This window comes from Crinia signifera, chromosome 3, assembly GCF_055691185.1.
Source record: "Crinia signifera chromosome 3, ASM5569118v1, whole genome shotgun sequence".
Lineage (NCBI taxonomy): Eukaryota > Metazoa > Chordata > Amphibia > Anura > Myobatrachidae > Crinia > Crinia signifera.
The window spans coordinates 332,197,114-332,222,166 of NC_139219.1; the positions used below are offsets into that span (position 1 = coordinate 332,197,114).

General features: G+C 51.6%; 1 protein-coding gene across 1 annotated transcript in view; it reads left to right on the top strand.

Annotated features, from left to right (window-relative positions):
• Positions 1 to 4,472: 4,472 nt before the first annotated feature.
• LOC146063085 (adhesion G-protein coupled receptor F1-like) overlaps positions 4,473 to 25,053 on the top strand; it is a 72,313-nt gene continuing 51,732 nt past the window's right edge. Inside the window, exon 1 of the mRNA XM_083175099.1 lies at positions 4,473 to 4,576. Within this exon, the coding sequence (XP_083031225.1) occupies positions 4,473 to 4,576 (104 nt within the window). The remainder of the gene's footprint in view (positions 4,577 to 25,053) is intronic.

Here is a 25,053-nt window from a genome sequence, read left to right on the forward strand (position 1 = left end):
TAGTGAAACTCTCAGAGATTTCGCATTGGGATTACAAGAGGCACTGAAAGCCATTCAAGCGTTGGAACCGCAGGGAGAGCCACACGCTGATGAGACCCTCATTAACGTATTCGTAGAAGGGGCTTCCGGAGAAGCGACGCGCGCCCAGTTGATAATGTGGAGACGACAAAACCCAACCTACACCTTCCCCGAGTTTAAAGAGACCATACTGCAAATTCTGGGCCAGAACTCAAGTATCGACGCTGAAAGTGAAGAGGCTTTTGAGATAACGGAAGAGTCGGGAATGGCAGAGGCCAGCCGGGCCATGAAAGGGCTAGTTACTCAGCAAACCCAAGCAGAAAGAGACCCTCTTCTCCTAGAACTAAGCAAGAGCATGATGGAGTTAGGACGAGAATTGAAAGAAATCCGTCAAGAGCAGGTCGAAGCCAGACGCCGGGGCTGGCGACAGAACACAGGTGGCCGAACTCGTCCCCGCTGGGACGTACCCCGTGAATTTGGCCGAAGAGCCACAGACCAATTCGATGAACAAGGTCGACCGATATGTCGGCGATGCCGGCAGAGTGGGCATATTGAACGAAACTGCCCACAAGAAATTTTAAACGACCAAACCCCGGGGAGGCGGACCGACCCTCGGGAGGAGACACACATGTAGGTCTGACACCAAAAGGGTGGAGGTCGCACTATGTTGGCGAGTGCCCCCACCTGAATCTTAAGATTAATGACATCACCTTGCCAGCTCTCGTCGACACCGGGTCGCAAGTGACGACCATCCAAATTGATGAATTTACCAAGTACTGGAATCAAGAGGAACTTCAGGCAGTACCACCTAGTTGGCTACAGCTAATAGCCAGCAACGGCCAACAGATTCATATTAAAGGATACTGGGAGGCAGACCTGTGCCTTGGAGCGACCAAACTAGAAAAACAAGGGTTCTTGGTCACCACCGTGAGAAATCAGCACATGCCACCCATCATCCTGGGCATGAATACACTGCGGAATTGTCCGGAAGAACTCGTAGATCTCCTAAAGAAGGAAATGCGCCTCGCCAATCCGAAAGAAAAAAAGGCCTTACAACGAGCTGTTCGGGTACTTGTGGGACAGCAGAAGTTTATAAACAGCAAGGGCGAAGCAGGCAAGGCCAGAATTGCTGACCAAAGTCCGGTGATTCTCCGACCGAATTCCGAACACGTTGTATGGTGTAAAGCAAAAATTGGGCCTGGGGGTCAAGACTACGAGGCTGTCCTAGAATCATGCGATCTTGAAGGACAAAACCCTTTTGCGGTGGCCAGAACTCTGGCCAAAGTCGAAAGAGGGAGAGTCCCTGTCCGAGTGTTAAACCCTCATAACTACCCTGTACGACTCTTCAGGAACTGTCCAGTAGCCAGCATTGTCCCGATCAACTTTCAGGATGTAATGGAAGAGAGGGATTCTGAAGATTTCCAGGAACATACCGCCGGACAGACGGTGCCTCCTGACTGCGGGCCTGCGTGGTGGTCGGAAATTCAGATTGGAGATACCAATACTCCGACGGAAAAAAGAGAGGAAGTCCTCCGCATCGTACAAAAGAATGCGGCCACATTTAGTCAATACCCTTCTGACTTCGGGACAGCGGAAAATATACATCATCGCATACCAACGGGCACTCACCCACCTATCAAAGAGAGACATCGACCCTTACCGCCCACACTATACCAGCCCGTAAGAAAGATGTTGGCGGAAATGAAAGAAACCGGCGTAATCCATGAGAGCTGCAGTCCGTGGGCGGCCCCAATCGTCCTTGTTAAGAAAAAAGATGGGAGCCTCCGATTTTGCATTGATTACCGGAAACTAAATGCCATTACTCATAAAGACGCCTATCCCTTACCCCGCATAGAAGAATCCTTGACTGCCCTCAAGACCGCCAAATACTTTTCAACCCTTGATTTGACCAGTGGATATTGGCAAATTCCCATGGCCCCTGAAGATAAGGAGAAAACAGCATTTACTACACCGATGGGCCTTTTTGAATTCACTCGTATGCCTTTTGGCTTGTGTAATGCCCCTGCCACTTTTCAAAGGGTAATGGAACATTGCCTCGGTCACTGCAACTTTGAATTAGTCCTGTTGTATCTCGATGACATTATAATTTTCTCTAAAAACTTTGAACAACACCTGGAACATCTGGATTACGTGTTTAGCCGGCTGGCTCAGAGTGGACTGAAACTCAAACCCTCGAAGTGCCACTTGTTGAAACCAAAAGTTCACTATCTGGGGCATATCGTTAGCGAAGAAGGAGTTCAACCAGATCTGGACAAAATCGGAGTAGTACGAGATTGGCCCACTCCCACTACCGTGAAGGAAGTCCGAAGTTTTTTAGGTTTTGCGGGCTACTACAGAAGGTTCATTGAGTACTTCGCTAAGATAGCCGCTCCACTTCACGAACTGTTACGAGGCAAAACAGGCCGGGAGAGAAAAAGTACCTCCCCAGTAGTGTGGACGGAAAAGCAACAAACGTCATTCCAGCGACTTAAGACCGCCCTGATAGAAGCGCCACTATTAGCCTATCCAGATTATTCCAAACCCTTTCGTGTTTACACGGATGCAAGTCACCAAGGGCTCGGGGCAGTACTAGCTCAAGTACAAGAAGGGAAAGAACGGGTAATAGCCTACGCCAGTAGAGGTCTGCGGAAGACCGAAAGAAACGCAGAGAATTATAGTACCTTCAAACTTGAACTCCTGGCCCTAGTGTGGGCTATCTCGGAAAATTTCAAAAATTACCTTTCAGCCACCTCGTTTGTCATAGTGACAGATAATAATCCATTAGCCCACTTACACACCGCTCATCTGGGGGCATTAGAACAACGATGGCTGTCCAGACTGGCCAACTTCCGGTACACAGTTGAATACAGAAGTGGCAAGCTGAATGGTAACGCTGACGCACTGTCTCGACTCCCAACTCAAGATGTTACGGAGCTGGAAAGAGATCAGGAAGAAGAGGTAGAAATCCCATACTCGTATCCCTCTAACAGCGATTCCTTACCTGTGACCTCGGGCCCAGTAACTGCCAATGAAGGCCTGAACTCCGTTGACCTGGATGTGGGGTCCGTAGACTTCGATTGCGAAACCATACAGAAAAAGAGCCCAGTACTACAAGAGTTAATCAGCCTAATGAAAAACAAAATCAGATTGACAAAAGCGCAAAGGGATAAAGCCGACCCAGAACTAATCAAGTTGATAAGACAACAGGACCGCTTCCGAATACAACATGGCCTGTTAGTACGGGTCAGCCTCGATCCCGGTACTCACCGGTCCATTATACAGAAAGTCATCCCACGGCAAGAGTCTCGACTCCTACTGAAGGCCTACCATGACCAATCTGGGCATTTCGGCTCCCAGAAGACAGAGGCGGTCCTACGGAAAAGATACTTTTGGGTCAACATGCGAGCCGATGTCGAACAGTGGTGCCGGAATTGTGTGGCCTGCAATCTAAAGAAACATCCCAAGCCAGATCAGAAAGACCCTCTCTGCCCGATCAAGAGTCACCAACCGCTGGAATTAATTGTTCTGGACCATGTGAAACTAGAAATGGCGTCCAACGGGGTACAATATGCATTAACCATAGTAGATCACTACAGCAAGTTTCTCATAGCCGTTCCAGTTAAGGACTTGACTGCAAAGACCACAGCAGAGGTCATATTGAGATACTTAGTTAGGCCTTATGGATACCCCGAACAAATCTTAACAGATCAAGGCCCTGCGTTTGAAGCACAAGTCTTCCATGAACTCTGCAGACTGTATGCGTGTAAGAAATTACGGACCACGGCTTACCACCCGCAGTGCATTGTCTTGTGTGAACGGGCGAATCAAACAATAATTAGCATGATGAGAAGTCTCTCCACAGAGCAACGCTCACATTGGCCTGTCGTCTTGGCCGAGCTGGTATATTTGTACAACAATACGGAGCACTGTTCTACGGGCTTCACCCCATTTTATTTGATGTTTGGACGGCACGGAAAATTGCCCAAGGATGTCGAATTGGGTTCTGGAGTAACTGAGGCCAGGAAATTTCACACAGAGTGGGTGGATGAACACCAACGACGAATAGGGGTTGCCAGGAAGATTCTGTGCACCTTCGACAGGAACGGAACTACAATATCAACGCTAGAGCGGACCCTTTAAAAATCGGCGATACAGTCTGGAAGAGAAAGATGCGCAGAACCAGTAAACTGGACGTTATGTGGGAAGAAGAACCCTACTCGGTAGTCAGGTTGCCAGATGAGAACTTACAGGCTTATCAAATGCAACGAAATAAAGGTGGTCCCATCATTACGGTGCCTAGGGATCAACTAAAGTTGTGTCCGGCGGAAGTTCCCACCTTACCCTCTAAACCTTCGCCAAATATACCCAAATCCCTTGAAAATATACCGTTCCATGATCCAATGGACTTACTATTATTTATGTGCGGGCCAGGTTCATCGAATATTACCCAGAAAATGATTACTCCATCACCAGCCGAACCATCTGTGGAGCGTGAACTGGACACTCGTATTGTAGTGGATCAAACTGAGGACACTAATGACTCTGTAGTGCTTAGAAGGTCAGAACGGAACACCAGGGGTATCCCACCCCTGAGATATCGAGTTTAGGGCATGCATTTAGTAAAAATGTTGTAAATCAAAATTGTGAGCTAACCCTTACTGAAGCTGTATATATGTATATATGTGTATAAAAGTGTAGAGGAAAGACTTATTCAAAAGTAGAGAGTAATTTCAGAGATGCCCGAGGACTGGCATCCTTCTGCCGGGGAGGCATGTAACACCCTCATGGCACAGAGACTCAGGTGACAGGTAGAGAGGAAGGCTTATGTGAACACTGTAAAAGAGTGACCCCGCTGAGTAGAGGTGTAACACCTGCACAACCCTGTCAAGCACAGTGCAATAAAGTTTTATGGCAGGAGGACTAACGGGTGCCCCAGGAGTAGCACGGGGGAAACTGCCTTAAGGCTGCAGCCGTTAACGGAGTGGTCGGTTGGAGCCAGTGAGAGGTTGAGCAGGGAGCTGCACAAGGAGAAAAAGGACAGCGTTGAAGCTTATGGTGCGTGTCCTACCGTGACAGCTGCCTCCCGACTGCCCAGCACTGCGCTCCGGTGATTCAGTGTCCAGCTTCATTCCGGTGACGCTGAATCCGCCGTGCGGCGTGACACCGCCCGCTGGGTGGACCCGGAGCTGCGGTCACCAACTACCAGGTGAGCCGAAGAGAAGGAGGCCGGCGCTGGGCGGAGTCGCGGCAGAGGTCGGCGCTGGGCGGAGCGGTGACACAGTTAGGCCTGCCCCCAAGTGTACAAGTGAGTGGAGCCAGCCCCAGCTGTCACAGAGACTGAGACTGTCACCATATACTATACAGAGGGAGATCATGGTTGCTTAATCCCCTTTTCCTGCTGGCATGCTACAGAGCGAGCTAACAACAGAGAAAGCCTGATAGCGATTGTGCCCCCTCCTCTACAGCCACCGTACAGCGCAGTGCAGAGCTTAGTATAAGGAGCCACTCAATATACAGGCTACACGATCACCAGAGTGATACAGTCACAGTGAAAGGAGACAGGTTATTTGTGACAGTGGTAACAGGGAGGAGTTAAGGAGCAAAAGTCTAGGATACAGGAGTGACAGGGATCATCATCTGAACTCGTCCCATCCCTATACCGTCCCTAGCTACAGGACATTTAGGAGCTGAAGTGTAAAAGCCAGTTGCTCATCAGTAATAAGGAAGAGCCTGCAGGGAGAGTTCTCTCTACTACCTTAAAGGATTACAACTTGTCCCCTGTCATAACTTGCTAGGAGCAGGAGAGTGCTACCTAGTTGCAGCAAGACTACATTGTTGTGAGAACAGTTATTTGTTGCTATTCATGCTGAATGCGAGACTGTGATGTAGCTATGAAATTGCAAAGACTGGGATAAATACCTGTTAGAGAGCTGTATTGTCAAAATGCTAAAGTAATTTATAGCAGACTAATAGAAGTAATTGCTGTATTGCTAACATAGCCAGACAAAGTAAATAATAGAGTAATTTGTAGCACGCTAATAGAAGTAATTGTTGTATTGCTAACATAGCCAGACAAAGTAAATAATAGAGAAATTTGTAGCACACTAATAGAAGTAATTGTTGTATTGCTAACATTGTCAGATAATACTGTCTATGGGAAGAGTGTTATAGTACAATCTGTCAAAACTTAAAAGTTATTTGTAGAAGTCTTCAGTTATTCTTATCTACAAAATAAAGTTATATTATAAATACCATCGTCTATACTTACCGAAAAGAGGAGAACGAATCCCCGCACTGAAGAAGACAAGAAGCAGAACCTGTAAGAGAAAGAAAGGTAGCGAAGGATTAGAACTAAATTACAGTGTATTACATGTGTGCACATGGAAACCCCTCCAGTCCTCACCGCTGTGTGTGTGTGCATGTGGAAACCGCTCCAGTCCTCACCGCTGTGTGTGTGTGCACATGGAAACCCCTCCAGTCCTCACCGCTGTGTGTGTGTGTGCACATGGAAACCACTCCAGTCCTCACCGCTGTGTGTGTGTGCATGTGGAAACCGCTCCAGTCCTCACCGCTGTGTGTGTGTGCACATGGAAACCCCTCCAGTCCTCACCGCTGTGTGTGTGCACGTGGAAACCCCTCCAGTCCTCACTGCTGTGTGTGTGTGTGCACATGGAAACCGCTCCAGTCCTCACTGCTGTGTGTGTGTGTGCACATGGAAACCCCTCAAGTCCTCACCGCTGTGTGTGTGCACATGGAAACCCCTCCAGTCCTCACCGCTGTGTGTGTGTGCACATGGAAACCCCTCCAGTCCTCACCGCTGTGTGTGTGTGCACATGGAAACCGCTCCAGTCCTCACCGCTGTGTGTGTGTGCACATGGAAACCCCTCCAGTCCTCACCACTGTGTGTGTCTACACATGGAAACCGCTCCAGTCCTCACCGCTGTGTGTGTGTGCACATGGAAACCCCTCCAGTCCTCACCGCTGTGTGTGTGTGCACATGGAAACCCCTCCAGTCCTCACAGCTGTGTGTGTGCACATGGAAACCCCTCCAGTCCTCACCGCTGTGTGTGTGCACATGGAAACCCCTCCAGTCCTCACCGCTGTGTGTGTGTGCACATGGAAACCGCTCCAGTCCTCACCGCTGTGTGTGTGTGCGCACATGGAAACCCCTCCAGTCCTCATCGCTGTATGTGTGTGCACATGGAAACCCCTCCAGTCCTCACCGCTGTGTGTGTGCACGTGGAAACCCCTCCAGTCCTCACCGCTGTGTGTGTGTGCACATGGAAACCGCTCCAGTCCTCACTGCTGTGTGTGTCTACACATGGAAACCGCTCCAGTCCTCACCGCTGTGTGTGTGTGCACATGGAAACCCCTCCAGTCCTCACAGCTGTGTGTGTGCACGTGGAAACCCCTCCAGTCCTCACCGCTGTGTGTGTGCACGTGGAAACCCCTCCAGTCCTCATCGCTGTGTGTGTGCACGTGGAAACCCCTCCAGTCCTCATCGCTGTGTGTGTGCACGTGGAAACCCCTCCAGTCCTCACCGCTGTGTGTGTGCACATGGAAACCCCTCCAGTCCTCACCGCTGTGTGTGTGCACGTGGAAACCCCTCCAGTCCTCACCGCTGTGTGTGTGCACGTGGAAACCCCTCCAGTCCTCACCGCTGTGTGTGTGCACATGGAAACCCCTCCAGTCCTCACCGCTGTGTGGAAACAAGAAAAAAAGAGGGGATACGAATATCCACAAAAAAAGGCGCTATGTATGAGTTAATTGGCTAAATACAGCAGCAGTCTGAAAAAGGGGGAGTCAGCCCCAATATAATGGAAAACAGGAAAAGAAGGGGTGGTTGACTTAGCGCAGTCAACCTCACCGCTGTGTGTGTGCACGTGGAAACCCCTCCAGTCCTCACCGCTGTGTGTGTGCACGTCAGGGGCGGATCCAGGATAAAATGACAGGGGGGGCACCATGATAAAAAAGGGTTTGGGTGGGGGAGGGGCGGTGTTAGTGGTGCCAGTGTACATGCTAAGAGAGCGGCAGGAGAGGGTGGGAATGGAATTAAAAATAGGCCCTGGCATTTAAAGTACACAGGCCCACCATGGCGACAAAAGTGAAGGATGTAGTTGTGCGCGCGCCAAAGGCGCGCTCCGGAAAAGGGTGTGTGGCCACTCAACAGGGGGCATGTCAACACCATATACAACTTCTACACATTATGCAACAAAATACTAGACCCCATTATAGTTGCCCCTTACACATGATGCCAAATGGAATGAGCCAAAATTGACATAATGCCACATGGATTGAGCCAAAATTCAAATAATGCCACATGGATTGTGTCAAAATTCACATAATAACACATGGATTGAGCCAAAATTTACATAATAACAAACACGGATTGAGCCAAAATTCACATAATGCCACATGGATTGAGCCAAAATTCACATAATGCCACACGGATTGAGCCAAAATTCACATAATGCCACACGGATTGGGAAAAAATTCACATAATGCCACATGGATTGAGCCAAAATTCCCATAATGCCACATGGATTGAGCCAAAATTCACATAATGCCACACGGATTGAGACAAAATTTACATAATGCCACATGGATTGAGCCAGAATTCACATAATGCCACACAGATTAAGCCAAAATTCACAATACACTTCATAAACAGGGACATTGTCCACCAAAGGCTCGCATTAAACATTTACACCATAATGTCCATTACACGTTAAGTTACACGCCATTATGTCCATTATGTGTTATGCCAAACACCATAATGCCTATTAAAAATTATGCTACATAAGTGCTGCTTATCTACATGCTCATTGCCAAGGGTTCCATGCTCATTGCCATAGGTTCCATGCTCGTTGCCATGTGGGATTACATGCTCATTGCCATGGGGGAATACATGCTCGTGGTAAATGGGGGACAGCCGCCGCCAGGCAGAAGTGATAGCCACTGACAGTGGCAGAGCCTGGCTGTATTCAGAGCACTGCAGGTCCCGGCTATTTGAAATAATACCCCTTTCACACCAGAAAATGCATTCCCAGGTTGGCCCCTTTTACACCAGCCTAGTCCCTGCATTTTCTGGTGTGAGGGGGAGAGAAAACCACCCCTCCCCCCTTTAACCAGTTATCTTATTTAACCGGCTATATCTTCGGAACCAACTGACCCATTTACATGAGACAAGTATCATATTGAATAACTTTTGAGTGGGCTTTGAATGATTTTGGTCCAGTGAAACTGGAACGTTTGGTTCCAGAGTAATCTGCCCTCAAAGAACATGAACAGCCATGAAATTACATTTCAAAAATAAAAAAATCGGTTTACACGCAATATCTCTGGAACCGATTGACCGATATGGACCAGCCTGATATCATATTGAAGGCCCAGCGATTTGGAATTGAATGAAATCAACCACAAGCTTCTGTGATGCAAGGGCGGGAACTGGCAGCCATCGGAACCAGGTGGGGGTCGGAATTGACAAGTCCCATATTATCCGATGGGGAAAAAACGTTACAGGTTTGCCAGGCGATATCTCCGGTTCCCGGGGGCTAGAGACACGGGGCTGGGCTCGTTGGAAAGCCCTGGTCCTCAGCTACAAAATAAATGACAGGGGGGGGCACGTGCCCGGGTGCCCCCCCCCCTGAATCCGCCACTGGTGCACGTGAAAACCCCTCCAGTCCTCACCACTGTGTGTGTGTGCACATGGAAACCCCTCCAGTCCTTGGTGCTGTGTGTGTGCACATGTCCTCACCACTGTGTGTGTGTGTGTGCACATGGAAACCCCTCCAGTCCTCACCGCTGTGTGTGTGTATGTGTACCCCAGTGTTGCCGACTTTTGGGCTGCCCTCTCCGGGAGAGGGCAGCCAGCAGCAGGAGGTAGGGGCGGGGCCGAGCGCTATGATGAAAAAGGGGGCGGAGCCAGAGGCGGATCTCAACAACAACAAAAAAAAAACATGTCATTTTAGCAAAATACGCTCACCGCTGCTTGCGCCACTTCTCGCGCTGCCGCTGCTCCTGCTCTCCATACTTCAGGCCACTGTGTAATGAGTGGCTGCTGTATCCAGCGCTACTCACAGAGCCCCGCTGTGGCTTTCATTTACATAATAGGGCGGTACATCGCGCTTGTAGGACCCAGCGCATCATGACTTGCGCATGCGCAGTCCGACTTTTCAGCTTGCAGGCTGAATACCCGGGAGGATCCTGGGTATTTCCGTAAGACCGGGAGAAAAGGGCAAAAACCGGGAGACTCCCGCAAATTCCGGTAGGGTAGGCAACCATGGTGTACACATGGAAACCCCTCCAGTCCTCACCGCTGTGAGTGTGTGTTTGTGTACATAGAAACCCCTCCAGTCCTCGCAGCTGTGTGTATGTACACATGTAAACCCCTCCATTCCCCACTGCTGTTTGTGTTTGCACATGGAAACCCCTCCAGTAATCGATGCTGTGTGTTAGAGTGTGTGCGCATGGAAACCCCTCCAGTCACCGACACTGTGTGTGCACATGGGAACCCCTCCAGTCCTCACCACTGTGTGTGTGTGTGTGTGTGTGCACATGGAAAGTTTGAAACCCCTCCAGTCCTCACCGCTGTGTCTGTGTGTACATGGAAACCCCTCCAGCCCTTGCCGCTGTGTCTGTGTGTACAAGGAAACCCCTCCAGTCCTCGCCGCTGTGTCTGTGTGTACAAGGAAACCCCTCCAGTCCTCGCCTCTGTGTCTGTGTGTACACGGAAACCCCTCCAGCCCTCGCCGCTGTGTCTGTGTGTACATGGAAACCCCTCCAGTCCTCGCCGCTGTGTCTGTGTGTACATGGAAACCCCTCCAGCCCTCGCCGCTGTGTCTGTGTGCACATGGGAACCCCCCCAGCCCTCGCTGCGGTGTGTGTGCACATGGGAACCCCCCCAGCCTGCGCTGTGGTGTGTGTGCACATGGAAACCCCTCCAGCCCTCGCTGTGTCTGTGTGCACATGGAACCCTCCAGCCCTCGCTGTGGTGTGTGTGCACATGGGAACCCCTCCAGCCCTCGCCGCTGTGTCTGTGTGTACATGGGAACCCCCCCAGCCCGCGCTGTGGTATATGTGCACATGGGAACCCCTCCAGCCCTCGCCGCTGTGTCTGTGTGTACATGGGAACCCCCCCAGCCCTCGCTGTGGTGTGTGTGCAAATGGGAACCCCCCAGCCCTCGCTGTGTCTGTGTGCACATGGAACCCTCCAGCGCTCGCCGCGGTGTATGTGCACATGGGAACCCCCCCAGCCCGCGCTGTGGTGTGTGTGCACATGGAAACCCCTCCAGCTTTCGCTGTGTCTGTGTGTACATGGGAACCCCCCCAGCCCTCGCTGTGGTATATGTGCACATGGGAACCCCTCCAGCCCTCGCCGCTGTGTCTGTGTGTACATGGGAACCCCCCCAGCCCTCGCTGTGGTGTGTGTGCACTTGGAACCCCCCCAGCCCTCGCTGTGTCTGTGTGCACATGGAACCCTCCAGCGCTCGCCGCGGTGTATGTGCACATGGGAACCCCCCCAGCCCTCGCTGTGTCTGTGTGCACATGGAACCCTCCAGCCCTCGCCGCTGTGTCTGTGTGCACATGGAACCCTCCAGCCCTCGCTGCGGTGTATGTGCACATGGGAACCCCCCCAGCCCTCGCTGTGTCTGTGTGCACATGGAACCCTCCAGCCCGCGCTGTGGTGTGTGTGCACATGGAACCCTCCAGCCCTCGCTGTGGTATACTGTATGTGCACATGGGAACCCCCCCAGCCCGCGCTGTGGTGTGTGTGCACATGGAAACCCCCCCAGCCCGCGCTGTGGTGTGTGTGCACATGGAAACCCCCCCAGCCCTCGCTGTGTCTGTGTGCACATGGGAACCCCTCCAGCCCTCGCTGTGTCTGTGTGCACATGGGAACCCCCCAGCCCTCGCTGTGTCTGTGTGCACATGGGAACCCCCCCAGCCCTCGCTGTGTCTGTGTGCACATGGAACCCTCCAGCCCTCGCTGTGGTATACTGTATGTGCACATGGGAACCCCCCCAGCCCGCGCTGTGGTGTGTGTGCACATGGAAACCCCCCCAGCCCGCGCTGTGGTGTGTGTGCACATGGAAACCCCCCCAGCCCTCGCTGTGTCTGTGTGCACATGGAACCCTCCAGCGCTCGCCGCGGTGTGTGTGCACATGGGAACCCCCCCAGCCCTCGCTGTGTCTGTGTGCACATGGAACCCTCCAGCACTCGCCGCGGTGTGTGTGCACATGGGAACCCCCCAGTCCGCGCTGTGGTGTATGTGCACATGGGAACCCCCCCAGCCCTCGCTGTGTCTGTGTGCACATGGAACCCCCCCAGCCCTCGCTGTGTCTGTGTGCACATGGAACCCTCCAGCGCTCGCCGCGGTGTGTGTGCACATGGGAACCCCCCCAGCCCTCGCTGTGTCTGTGTGCACATGGAACCCTCCAGCGCTCGCCGCGGTGTATGTGCACATGGGAACCCCCCCAGCCCACGCTGTGTCTGTGTGCAAATGGAACCCTCCAGCGCTCACCGCGGTGTATGTGCACATGGGAACCCCCCCAGCCCACGCTGTGTCAGTGTGCACATAGAACCCTCCAGCGCTCGCCGCGGTGTATGTGCACATGGGAACCCCCCCAGCACACGCTGTGTCTGTGTGCACATGGGAACCCCCCCAGCCCGCGCTGTGTCTATGTGCACATGGAACCCTCCAGCGCTCGCCGCGGTGTATGTGCACATGGGAACCCCTCCAGCCCTCGCTGTGTCTGTGTGCACATGGGAACCCCCCCAGCCCGCGCTGTGTCTGTGTGCACATGGGAACCCCTCCAGCCCTCGCTGTGTCTGTGTGCACATGGAACCCTCCAGCGCTCGCCGCGGTGTATGTGCACATGGGAACCCCCCCAGCCCGCGCTGTGTCTGTGTGCACATGGAACCCTCCAGCGCTCGCCGCGGTGTATGTGCACATGGGAACCCCCCAGCCCACGCTGTGTCTGTGTGCACATGGGAACCCCCCCAGCCCGCGCTGTGTCTATGTGCACATGGAACCCTCCAGCGCTCGCCGCGGTGTATGTGCACATGGGAACCCCTCCAGCCCTCGCTGCGGTGTGTGTGCACATGGAAACCCCTCCAGCCCTCGCTGTGTCTGTGTGCACATGGAACCCTCCAGCGCTCGCCGCGGTGTATGTGCACATGGGAACCCCCCCAGCCCACGCTGTGTTTATGTGCACATGGGAACCCCCCCAGCCCGCGCTGTGTCTATGTGCACATGGAACCCTCCAGCGCTCGCCGCGGTGTATGTGCACATGGGAACCCCTCCAGCCCTCGCTGCGGTGTGTGTGCACATGGAAACCCCTCCAGCCCTCGCTGTGTCTGTGTGCACATGGAACCCTCCAGCGCTCGCCGCGGTGTATGTGCACATGGGAACCCCCCCAGCCCACGCTGTGTTTGTGTGCACATGGGAACCCCCCCAGCCCGTGCTGTGTCTATGTGCACATGGAACCCTCCAGCGCTCGCCGCGGTGTATGTGCACATGGGAACCCCTCCAGCCCTCGCTGCGGTGTGTGTGCACATGGAAACCCCTCCAGCCCTCGCTGTGTCTGTGTGCACATGGAACCCTCCAGCGCTCGCCGTGGTGTATGTGCACATGGGAACCCCTCCAGCCCTCGCTGCGGTGTGTGTGCACATGGAAACCCCTCCAGCCCGAGCTGTGTCTGTGTGCACATGGAACCCTCCAGCCCTCGCCGCGGTGTATGTGCACATGGGAACCCCTCCAGCCCTCGCCGCGGTGTATGTGCACATGGAAACCCCTCCAGCCCGCGCTGTGTCTGTGTGCACATGGAAACCCCTCCAGCCCTCGCTGTGTCTGTGTGCACATGGAACCCTCCAGCGCTCGCCGCGGTGTGTGTGCACATGGGAACCCCCCAGCCCGCGCTGTGGTGTGTGTGCACATGGAACCCTCCAGCCCTCGCTGTGGTGTGTGTGCACATGGAACCCCCCCAGCCCTCGCTGCGGTGTATGTGCACATGGGAACCCCCCCAGCCCGCGCTGTGTCTGTGTGCACATGGAACCCTCCAGCGCTCGCCGCGGTGTATGTGCACATGGGAACCCCCCCAGCCCACGCTGTGTTTGTGTGCACATGGGAACCCCCCCAGCCCGCGCTGTGTCTATGTGCACATGGAACCCTCCAGCGCTCGCCGCGGTGTATGTGCACATGGGAACCCCTCCAGCCCTCGCTGCGGTGTGTGTGCACATGGAAACCCCTCCAGCCCTCGCTGTGTCTGTGTGCACATGGAACCCTCCAGCGCTCGCCGCGGTGTATGTGCACATGGGAACCCCCCCAGCCCACGCTGTGTTTGTGTGCACATGGGAACCCCCCCAGCCCGTGCTGTGTCTATGTGCACATGGAACCCTCCAGCGCTCGCCGCGGTGTATGTGCACATGGGAACCCCTCCAGCCCTCGCTGCGGTGTGTGTGCACATGGAAACCCCTCCAGCCCTCGCTGTGTCTGTGTGCACATGGAACCCTCCAGCGCTCGCCGCGGTGTATGTGCACATGGGAACCCCTCCAGCCCTCGCTGCGGTGTGTGTGCACATGGAAACCCCTCCAGCCCGCGCTGTGTCTGTGTGCACATGGAACCCTCCAGCCCTCGCCGCGGTGTATGTGCACATGGGAACCCCTCCAGCCCTCGCCGCGGTGTATGTGCACATGGAAACCCCTCCAGCCCGCGCTGTGTCTGTGTGCACATGGAAACCCCTCCAGCCCTCGCTGTGTCTGTGTGCACATGGAACCCTCCAGCGCTCGCCGCGGTGTGTGTGCACATGGGAACCCCCCCAGCCCGCGCTGTGGTGTGTGTGCACATGGAACCCTCCAGCCCTCGCTGTGGTGTGTGTGCACATGGAACCCCCCCAGCCCTCGCTGCGGTGTATGTGCACATGGGAACCCCCCCAGCCCGCGCTGTGTCTGTGTGCACATGGAACCCTCCAGCGCTCGCCGCGGTGTGTGTGCACATGGAACCCCCCAGCCCTCGCCGCGGTGTATGTGCACATGGGAACCCCCCCAGCCCACGCTGTGTTTGTGTGCACATGGGAACCCCCCCAGCCCGTGCTGTGTCTATGTGCACATGGAACCCTCCAGCGCTCGCCGCGGTGTATGTGCACATGGGAACCCCTCCAGCCCTCGCTGCGGTGTGTGTGCACATGGAAACCCCTCCAGCCCTCGCTGTGTCTGTGTGCACATGGAACCCTCCAGCGCTCGCCGCGGTGTGTGTGCACATGGAACCCCCCAGCCCTCGCCGCGGTGTATGTGCACATGGGAACCCCCCCAGCCCACGCTGTGTTTGTGTGCACATGGGAACCCCCCCAGCCCGTGCTGTGTCTATGTGCACATGGAACCCTCCAGCGCTCGCCGCGGTGTATGTGCACATGGGAACCCCTCCAGCCCTCGCTGCGGTGTGTGTGCACATGGAAACCCCTCCAGCCCTCGCTGTGTCTGTGTGCACATGGAACCCTCCAGCGCTCGCCGCGGTGTATGTGCACATGGGAACCCCTCCAGCCCTCGCCGCGGTGTATGTGCACATGGGAACCCCTCCAGCCCTCGCTGCGGTGTGTGTGCACATGGAAACCCCTCCAGCCCGCGCTGTGTCTGTGTGCACATGGAACCCTCCAGCCCTCGCCGCGGTGTATGTGCACATGGGAACCCCTCCAGCCCTCGCCGCGGTGTATGTGCACATGGAAACCCCTCCAGCCCGCGCTGTGTCTGTGTGCACATGGAAACCCCTCCAGCCCTCGCTGTGTCTGTGTGCACATGGAACCCTCCAGCGCTCGCCGCGGTGTGTGTGCACATGGGAACCCCCCAGCCCGCGCTGTGTCTGTGTGCACATGGGAACCCCCTCCAGCCCGCGCTGTGTCTGTGTGCACATGGAACCCCCCAGCCCTCGCCGCGGTGTGTGTGCACATGGAACCCTCCAGCCCTCGCCGCGGTGTGTGTGCACAGTCCTGATTTGTTTATTCATGTCAGTGGTTGGAGTGGGACGAGGGCTCCCTCAGGGAGCATGGAAATGAGCACTCAGTGGAAGCAGCCGGCATGCAACCTCTGTTTATTCAGCATACACTCCCGGCGCCGCTGCTTGTGTAATGTGTGTGTAGTGTCACGCAGGTTCTAACAACAATACACATTACTACTACAGCTCCTCATAAGCCTAGCGCAGCAGAAATCACACAGCGCCAGTGTTGCCAGGACACAAACCTCAAACTGAATAAGCTGCGCATGTGGTTGTGAAAGCAGCTCTACGTAGGGGTTTGTAGATAATTGGAGAACGGATAGAGCGCTAAATGAAAATAGAGTGACATGCTGCACTGCAGGTGTGGCAGATGTAACAGGTGCCGACAGAGTTACATTTGGGTGGGATATATTGTTTCTGTGCAGGGTAAATACTGGCTGCTTTATTCTTACACTGCTATTTAGATTTAATTTTGATCAGACCCCACCCAAATTTAACACTCTGCACCTATTACATCTGCCCCACCTGCAGTGCAGAAAGGTTTATCCATCTGCAGAAATTGCAGCCTTGCTAACAGGGTGTGAATCAGGCCCAATGTTAGCACTGTATGTGGTCTATGTACCAGGGGCTAGTAGCAGTCGCTGGCCTGGGCTGTGGGTCTCTGTCACCCATTACCACAATGTTACATAACGGCTTTCGGGTAAGGGGTACCCGGACAACCCCGCTGGGAGATGTTATATTATTCTAGAACATAACGTAATAAGGTAAATCAACAATATTTTGCCCCTCCTGGGGGCAGGACTGTGTTTGGAATTGGTGCTCCCAAGAGCCAAAGAAAGGGATGATGTATCAAGCAGGGAAAATAGAGAAGTGACCAGAGGAGAAGTTGCTCATGGCAACCAATCAGCTTTGAGGTATAAAATTATTGGTAGAAGCTGATTGGTTGTGATTTCTCCTGGGAGATGGTGGGTAGGAGTTTGGTCCGGGGACTGGACTGGTGTTTGGAGACTATCACACAGAGGGCCTTATTCTTGTTCACTCTTTATGACAAAATCCTTCTCAAATGGACAAAACCATGTGCACTGCAGGGGGGCAGATGTAACATGTGCAGAGAGAATTAGATCCGGGTGAGTTATTTTGTTTCTGTGCAGGGTAAATACTGGCTGCTTTATTTTTACACTGCAATATAGATCTCACTTCGAAGTAAAACCCCACCCAAATCTAATTCTCTCTGCACAAGTAACATCTGCCCCACCTGCAGTGCACATGGTTTTGTCCATCTAAGAAGGAATTTGTCAGAAAGAGTGAACCAAAATAACCCCCAGAGGCCATTATTCAGATCTGTTTTCAGTACAAATTTGTTTGGAAAATGGGCAAAACCATGTACACTGCAGGTGGGGCAGATTTAACATGTTGATGAGTTAGATTTGTGAGTTACTTTGTTTCTGTGCAGATTAAATACTGGCTGCATTATTTTTACACTGCAATTTAGATTTCAGTTTCAACACACCCCACCGCAATCTAACTCTCTCTGCACATGTTACATCTGCCCCACCTGCAGTGCACATGGTTTTGCCCATTTTCCAAACAAATTTGTACTGCAATCAAATCTGATTGGAGCTCCGGTTGAAGGGGATGCGTCTCCGGCATCTGGCGGATGGCGAATCCACCGCCAGCCCCTGCCTGAACGAGACCCGCTCCATCTGTATTTATATTGTGGCAGGGACAGCATAAGATTAGAGCAGCAGCAGCTGCAGGATGAGTAGATCCAGTCCAGCTTTTCCCAAAGAGGTGATCAGGGTTTGGTTGATTAGCAGCACCTGTGGTTTTCTGTTAAATCTGTGTCCAGGACAGAGGATAATGGCTCCTGATGGTGGAACAGCTGCCCAGGTGATTGGCTGTGGGGGTGTGCGCTACGGTAGGGCCATTGGAAGCTGTGAGGAGTTTGGTGAACCGTGCTGCTGACACCAGTGTGCTGCTCTACTGTAACCCTGTGAACATGCGGGAATGCTGTTTCCAATAAAGACTCAGACTGCATCTGTGTCCAGTGGGGGGGGGGGGATTACACATAGTGCAGCTGGCCGGAGGACCAGGAAAGGTTCCACTTGTGGTGTGTCTAGTGAATTGGTCAGCCTGTTGTGTGTGAGGCAGCCATTAAAAGACTGTTTGCCGTTTTGTTTTAAAAGTGGCCAGTAAAGCGTCTAGGTGTAAGTCTATAGTGTGAATATGGCACATTATATTAAGCCTCCTAAATTTGTCCTTAAAGGGAAAATGCGTGTTGCTATGGAGGACGTACTGAAAAGGTTTACTGAACGGCTGCTGGGCGGCAGCAGGTCGTTGCAGGAAGCAATACCAGATTCACACGTTGCATGAGGGGTCAAAGGAGCGGAGAAAAGAAGCTACCAACAGTAAAGGCCATATTTACTTGCGGGACTCCCTGGTGAACACCGCTAACGAGTTAGACTCTGCGCCCCTGTTCCTGGTCTACTTCCATTCTCTGGTCCAGCTGCTCTCTGGTGTCCCTGTGCATGAGCTCTCCATATCTCAAACCACCCTCCTTCCAGTTCCCAGCGCCCTCCACTGGTTGGAGCCAGGAACACAGCAGACCCCGGTTCTGACAGTATGTTCAAGGCCGATAGACTCGGCTCACGACCCAAGTGTGGGACCAGCGGCATTCCATGATGACACCGCCCGAATCGAGATCCAGGAAGCCACTCAGCATTGATTCTTACCCTATGCCCCAGGTTGGTGAGTTGGTATACAATTTTGCCAAAAGTCCGTATCTCACTACACTTGATTTGACAAAAGGTTATTGGCAGATTCTGTTAACAGAAGCTGATAAGGCAAAAACAGCCTTCCCTACCCCACAGGGCTTATTCCAGTATACAGTGCTGACATTTGGTTTACATGGTGCCACAGCCACCTTCCAGAGGGCTAGGAATAAGTTGCTGCAGCCCCACAGGGAATATGCAGCTGCATATTTAGATGACAATGTTTTTTTTTAGCTCTGATGGGCACACAGGATTACCGCCTGAAGCCAGGGTAGGAAGAAGAGGGCGAGGTGGGCGACCTCTGGAAAGTCCCCTTCAGACGATGGCAGGGAGCTGATTCACTGTCTGTCTCTGCTTCAGGGAGATGGGCAGGGTTAGTGGTGGTGCTGCAGCTACGAGAGAGGACGGGGGGAGCAGTGGCGGACTCCAGCAGAACGGGGTGCGCAAGCATCTCATGTGCATATACTACCTTCTGGTGGCTGGCGAATGGAGGTTCTATTGCATACTTGCCGACTTTGGCATACTCCTTTCTGGGAGAAGCCCGGAGAGGAGTGAAAGGGGGCGGGTAGAGGCTTCATTTTGGGGGCGGGGCACGGGTGATGTCATCAAGCCCCACCCCCATGACGGGCTGAAGCCTCAATTTGCGGGTCCGTGGGTGGGTGGAGGGGCTAAATATTACGCGAAATGCCGCAAATTGTGTCATTTTGCCCCGCCCCCTCCCCGCGGACCAGCGAAAGCCATAGTTTTTAGACCGCGGGGAGAGGGGGAGCCGGGGCTGTAGGGAAATGCGTTAGACTTGCCCCCCTTCCCGGGGGACCGGGAGGGGGACCCGATTTGCGGGACCCTCCCGGCCATTCTGGGAGGGTAGGCAAGTATGTTCTATTGCCAGGAGCAGCTCTGAGAGCTGCTCCATCTGTAGCTACTCAAGAGTGATAGACTGGGGTGTGGGCTACGGTAGGGACCACTGGAGCATTCTGAGGAATTTGGAACTACTGTATGCTGTGTACCTGGTATGCTGCAATGCTGTAACTATACCTGGCTATGCTGTGTACCTGGTATGCTGCAATGCTGTAACTATACCTGGCTATGCTGTGTACCTGGTATGCTGCAATGCTGTAACTATACCTGGCTATGCTGTGTACCTGGTATGCTGCAATGCTGTAACTATACCTGGCTATGCTGTGTACCTGGTATGCTGTAACTATACTTGGCTATGCTGGGTACCTAGAATAAGAGCATTTTATCGTTTTATATATACATGCATATTTTATTATATAATGTGTTTTAATCGAGATTTTTTGTTTTTATTTGTTTCACTTTCTATATATACATGGAGGATCTGCGAATAAAACCTGGCCACATTAGGGATGGACTTAGCCTGAATGAAGTAGGGCTTAGTTTTTAGATGTGGCCATGGTAAAACATCCTATCCCATATCATTGCTGGAATGCCAGTATCCAAAATGGAGACCTGAGATTACCAAAGACCGGCGATCATATCCACCAAGCAAAGTATCCTATTGATACCTGTGAGGTGAGGAAAGGATCAAGAAATTCATATACGCTGATCCCCAAAAAAGGAAAAATAACATCTAAACAGATCCGCAATAACCGGAGTGTGACACGCAAACACGGAGCGTATGAACCGCAAACGTCACTTCCGGGTATAGTGACTTCCGGTCCAGACGTCCACGAAACAGGCGGCTAGAACGCACTTGAGCCGCAATACGTCATTTCCGGCGAAGCTCTTCCGTTCACAACGGAGCTATACAGGAGTCTGTTTCCATGAAGACACTTCTCAAATATCCGCTTTAACGACAGAAACGTCACTTCCGAAACGCAAGTAATGCGGAAGTGTGCCTGTCAGGTGAAACAGATGATCTAATCAAAGGGGTATAAAAACCCTAGACCTTCAGTGAGTTGGCATCCACATCTGAAGAAGGAACAGAGTTTCCGAAACATGTTATGAGGATGCCAAGACGCTGACGGGAGGACTCTGACAAAACTCCATCTTATCCCCATTCAAAGCCTGTGCGGTGGTGCATTCATCCTGCTACCCGGGACCTACCAACTTTAGCACCAAGCCCACCGCACCACCCTGGAATGGTGAGATATTAAGGACAGATTGCCCCGTCTAATCCCTTTGTACATGCACTTTAAAATATACTGCATTTGTCACTTTGAGGAAAAACTGCTTTTAAAACTGTATTGTATATTTCATATTGTACCCTTTTTTTGCATTGCATCTCTGCATTTGTTGCAATTGCATATGTTTTTTGTTAATAAATTTATCTGGTAAATATATTCCCATTGTGGGTCCAGATTCATTGCATATCCACTGTGGAACACATGCGCCTACCCTGTTGACCTACCCCCCCCCCCCCCCCCCCCCCCCCCAAACAAGTATGTTCTATTGCCAGGAGCAGCTCTGAGAGCTGCTCCATCTGTAGCTACTCAAGAGTGATAGACTGGGGTGTGGGCTACGGTAGGGACCACTGGAGCATTCTGAGGAATCTGGAACTATGCTGTGTACCTGGTATGCTGCAATGCTGTAACTATACCTGGCTATGCTGTGTACCTGGTATGCTGTAACTATACTTGGCTATGCTGTGTACCTGGTATGCTGCAATGCTGTAACTATACCTGGCTATGCTGTGTACCTGGTATGCTGCAATGCTGTAACTATACCTGGCTATGCTGTGTACCTGGTATGCTGCAATGCTGTAACTATACCTGGCTATGCTGTGTACCTGGTATGCTGCAATGCTGTAACTATACCTGGCTATGCTGTGTACCTGGTATGCTGTAACTATACTTGGCTATGCTGGGTACCTGGTATGCTGTAACTATACTTGCATATGCTGTGTACCTGGTATGCTGCAATGCTGTAACTATACCTGGCTGTGCTGTGTACCTGGTATGCTGCAATGCTGTAACTATACCTGGCTATGCTGGGTACCTGGTATGCTGCAATGCTGTAACTATACCTGGCTGTGCTGTGTACCTGGTATGCTGCAATGCTGTAACTATACCTGGCTGTGCTGTGTACCTGGTATGCTGCAATGCTGTAACTATACCTGGCTATGCTGTGTACCTGGTATGTTGCAACGCTGTAACTATACCTGGCTATGCTGTTTACCTGGTATGCTGCAATGCTGTAACTATACTTGGCTATGCTGGGTACCTGGTATGCTGCAATGCTGTAACTATACCTGGCTGTGCTGTGTACCTGGTATGCTGTACCTGGCTATGCTGTGTACCTGGTATGCTGCAATGCTGTAACTATACTTGCATATGCTGTGTACCTGGTATGCTGCAATGCTGTAACTATACATGGCTATGCTGGGTACCTGGTATGCTGCAATGCTGTAACTATACCTGGCTGTGCTGTGTACCTGGTATGCTGCAATGCTGTAACTATACCTGGCTATGCTGTGTACCTGGTATGCTGCAATGCTGTAACTATACCTGGCTATGCTGTGTACCTGGTATGCTGTAACTATACTTGGCTATGCTGGGTACCTGGTATGCTGTAACTATACTTGCATATGCTGTGTACCTGGTATGCTGCAATGCTGTAACTATACCTGGCTATGCTGTGTACCTGGTATGCTGCATTGCTGTAACTATACCTGGCTATGCTGTTTACCTGGTATGCTGCAATGCTGCAACTATACTTGGCTATGCTTGGTACCTGGTATGCTGCAATGCTGTAACTATACCTGGCTGTGCTGTGTACCTGGTATGCTGTACCTGGCTATGCTGTGTACCTGGTATGCTGCAATGCTGTAACTATACTTGCATATGCTGTGTACCTGGTATGCTGCAATGCTGTAACTATACTTGGCTATGCTGGGTACCTGGTATGCTGCAATGCTGTAACTATACCTGGCTGTGCTGTGTACCTGGTATGCTGCAATGCTGTAACTATACCTGGCTATGCTGTGTACCTGGTATGCTGCAATGCTGTAACTATACCTGGCTATGCTGTGTACCTGGTATGCTGCAATGCTGTAACTATACCTGGCTATGCTGTGTACCTGGTATGCTGCAATGCTGTAACTATACCTGGCTATGCTGTGTACCTGGTATGCTGCAATGCTGTAACTATACCTGGCTGTGCTGTGTACCTGGTATGCTGCAATGCTGTAACTATACTTGCATATGCTGTGTACCTGGTATGCTGCAATGCTGTAACTATACCTGGCTGTGCTGTGTACCTGGTATGCTGCAATGCTGTAACTATACTTGCATATGCTGTGTACCTGGTATGCTGTAATGCTGTAACTATACTTGGCTATGCTGTGTACCTGTATGCTGCAATGCTGTAAGTATACTTGCATATGCTGTGTACCTGGTATGCTGCAATGCTGTAACTATACTTGGCTATGCTGGGTACCTGGTATGCTGCAACTATACTTGCATATGCTGTGTACCTGGTATGCTGCAATGCTGTAACTATACCTGGCTATGCTGTGTACCTGGTATGCTGCAATGCTGTAACTATACTTGGCTATGCTGTGTACCTGGTATGCTGCAATGCTGTAACTATACCTGGCTGTGCTGTGTACCTGGTATGCTGCAATGCTGTAACTATACTTGCATATGCTGTGTACCTGGTATGCTGCAATGCTGTAACTATACCTGGCTGTGCTGTGTACCTGGTATGCTGCAATGCTGTAACTATACTTGCATATGCTGGGTACCTGGTATGCTGCAATGCTGTAACTATACCTGGCTATGCTGTGTACCTGGTATGCTGCAATGCTGTAACTATACCTGGCTATGCTGTGTACCTGGTATGCTGCAATGCTGTAACTATACCTGGCTATGCTGTGTACCTGGTATGCTGCAATGCTGTAACTATACCTGGCTATGCTGTGTACCTGGTATGCTGCAATGCTGTAACTATACCTGGCTGTGCTGTGTACCTGGTATGCTGCAATGCTGTAACTATACTTGCATATGCTGTGTACCTGGTATGCTGCAATGCTGTAACTATACCTGGCTGTGCTGTGTACCTGGTATGCTGCAATGCTGTAACTATACTTGCATATGCTGTGTACCTGGTATGCTGTAATGCTGTAACTATACTTGGCTATGCTGTGTACCTGTATGCTGCAATGCTGTAAGTATACTTGCATATGCTGTGTACCTGGTATGCTGCAATGCTGTAACTATACTTGGCTATGCTGGGTACCTGGTATGCTGCAACTATACTTGCATATGCTGTGTACCTGGTATGCTGCAATGCTGTAACTATACCTGGCTATGCTGTGTACCTGGTATGCTGCAATGCTGTAACTATACTTGGCTATGCTGTGTACCTGGTATGCTGCAATGCTGTAACTATACCTGGCTGTGCTGTGTACCTGGTATGCTGCAATGCTGTAACTATACTTGCATATGCTGTGTACCTGGTATGCTGCAATGCTGTAACTATACTTGCATATGCTGTGTACCTGGTATGCTGCAATGCTGTAACTATACTTGCATATGCTGTGTACCTGGTATGCTGCAATGCTGAAACTATACTTGCATATGCTGTGTACCTGGTATGCTGCAATGCTGTAACTATACTTGGCTGTGCTGTGTACCTGGTATGCTGCAATGCTGTAACTATACTTGCATATGCTGTGTACCTGGTATGCTGCAATGCTGTAACTATACTTGCATATGCTGTGTACCTGGCATGCTGCAATGCTGAAACTATACTTGCATATGCTGTGTACCTGGTATGCTGCAATGCTGAAACTATACTTGCATATGCTGAGTACCTGGTATGCTGCAACCTGCTGCAAAATAAAGACCAAAACTTATCTTGATCCACTCTATGTGATCCCCTGTCACATATATATATATATATATATATATATATATATATATATATATATATATATATATATATATATATATATATATATATATATATAGCTAAATAAGGGCACAATGATTGTCTTCCAATCTAATGTTATTTTTCTACTGGTAAGTGCCTATCAATTGTATATCAAAATATCAAAATAACCATTTAATTAAAAAAACATGAAAATTAAACACAAGTAGTATATGTAACAAGAGAGAAGGACCGCAAACCCATAGGAGCTGGCAGTCCAGCAGCCAATCAGGAGCGGCATTTGGTGGCTTCTGATTGGCTACCGGACAGCAAGTTCCTATTGGCTCACAGTGGAAGAGTTGAATACAGCGGCGGACCGGCTTTGACTATACAGCCGGGCAGCACACCGCTCTCTCTGCCCGCCTGTCATTGCTTTACATTGTG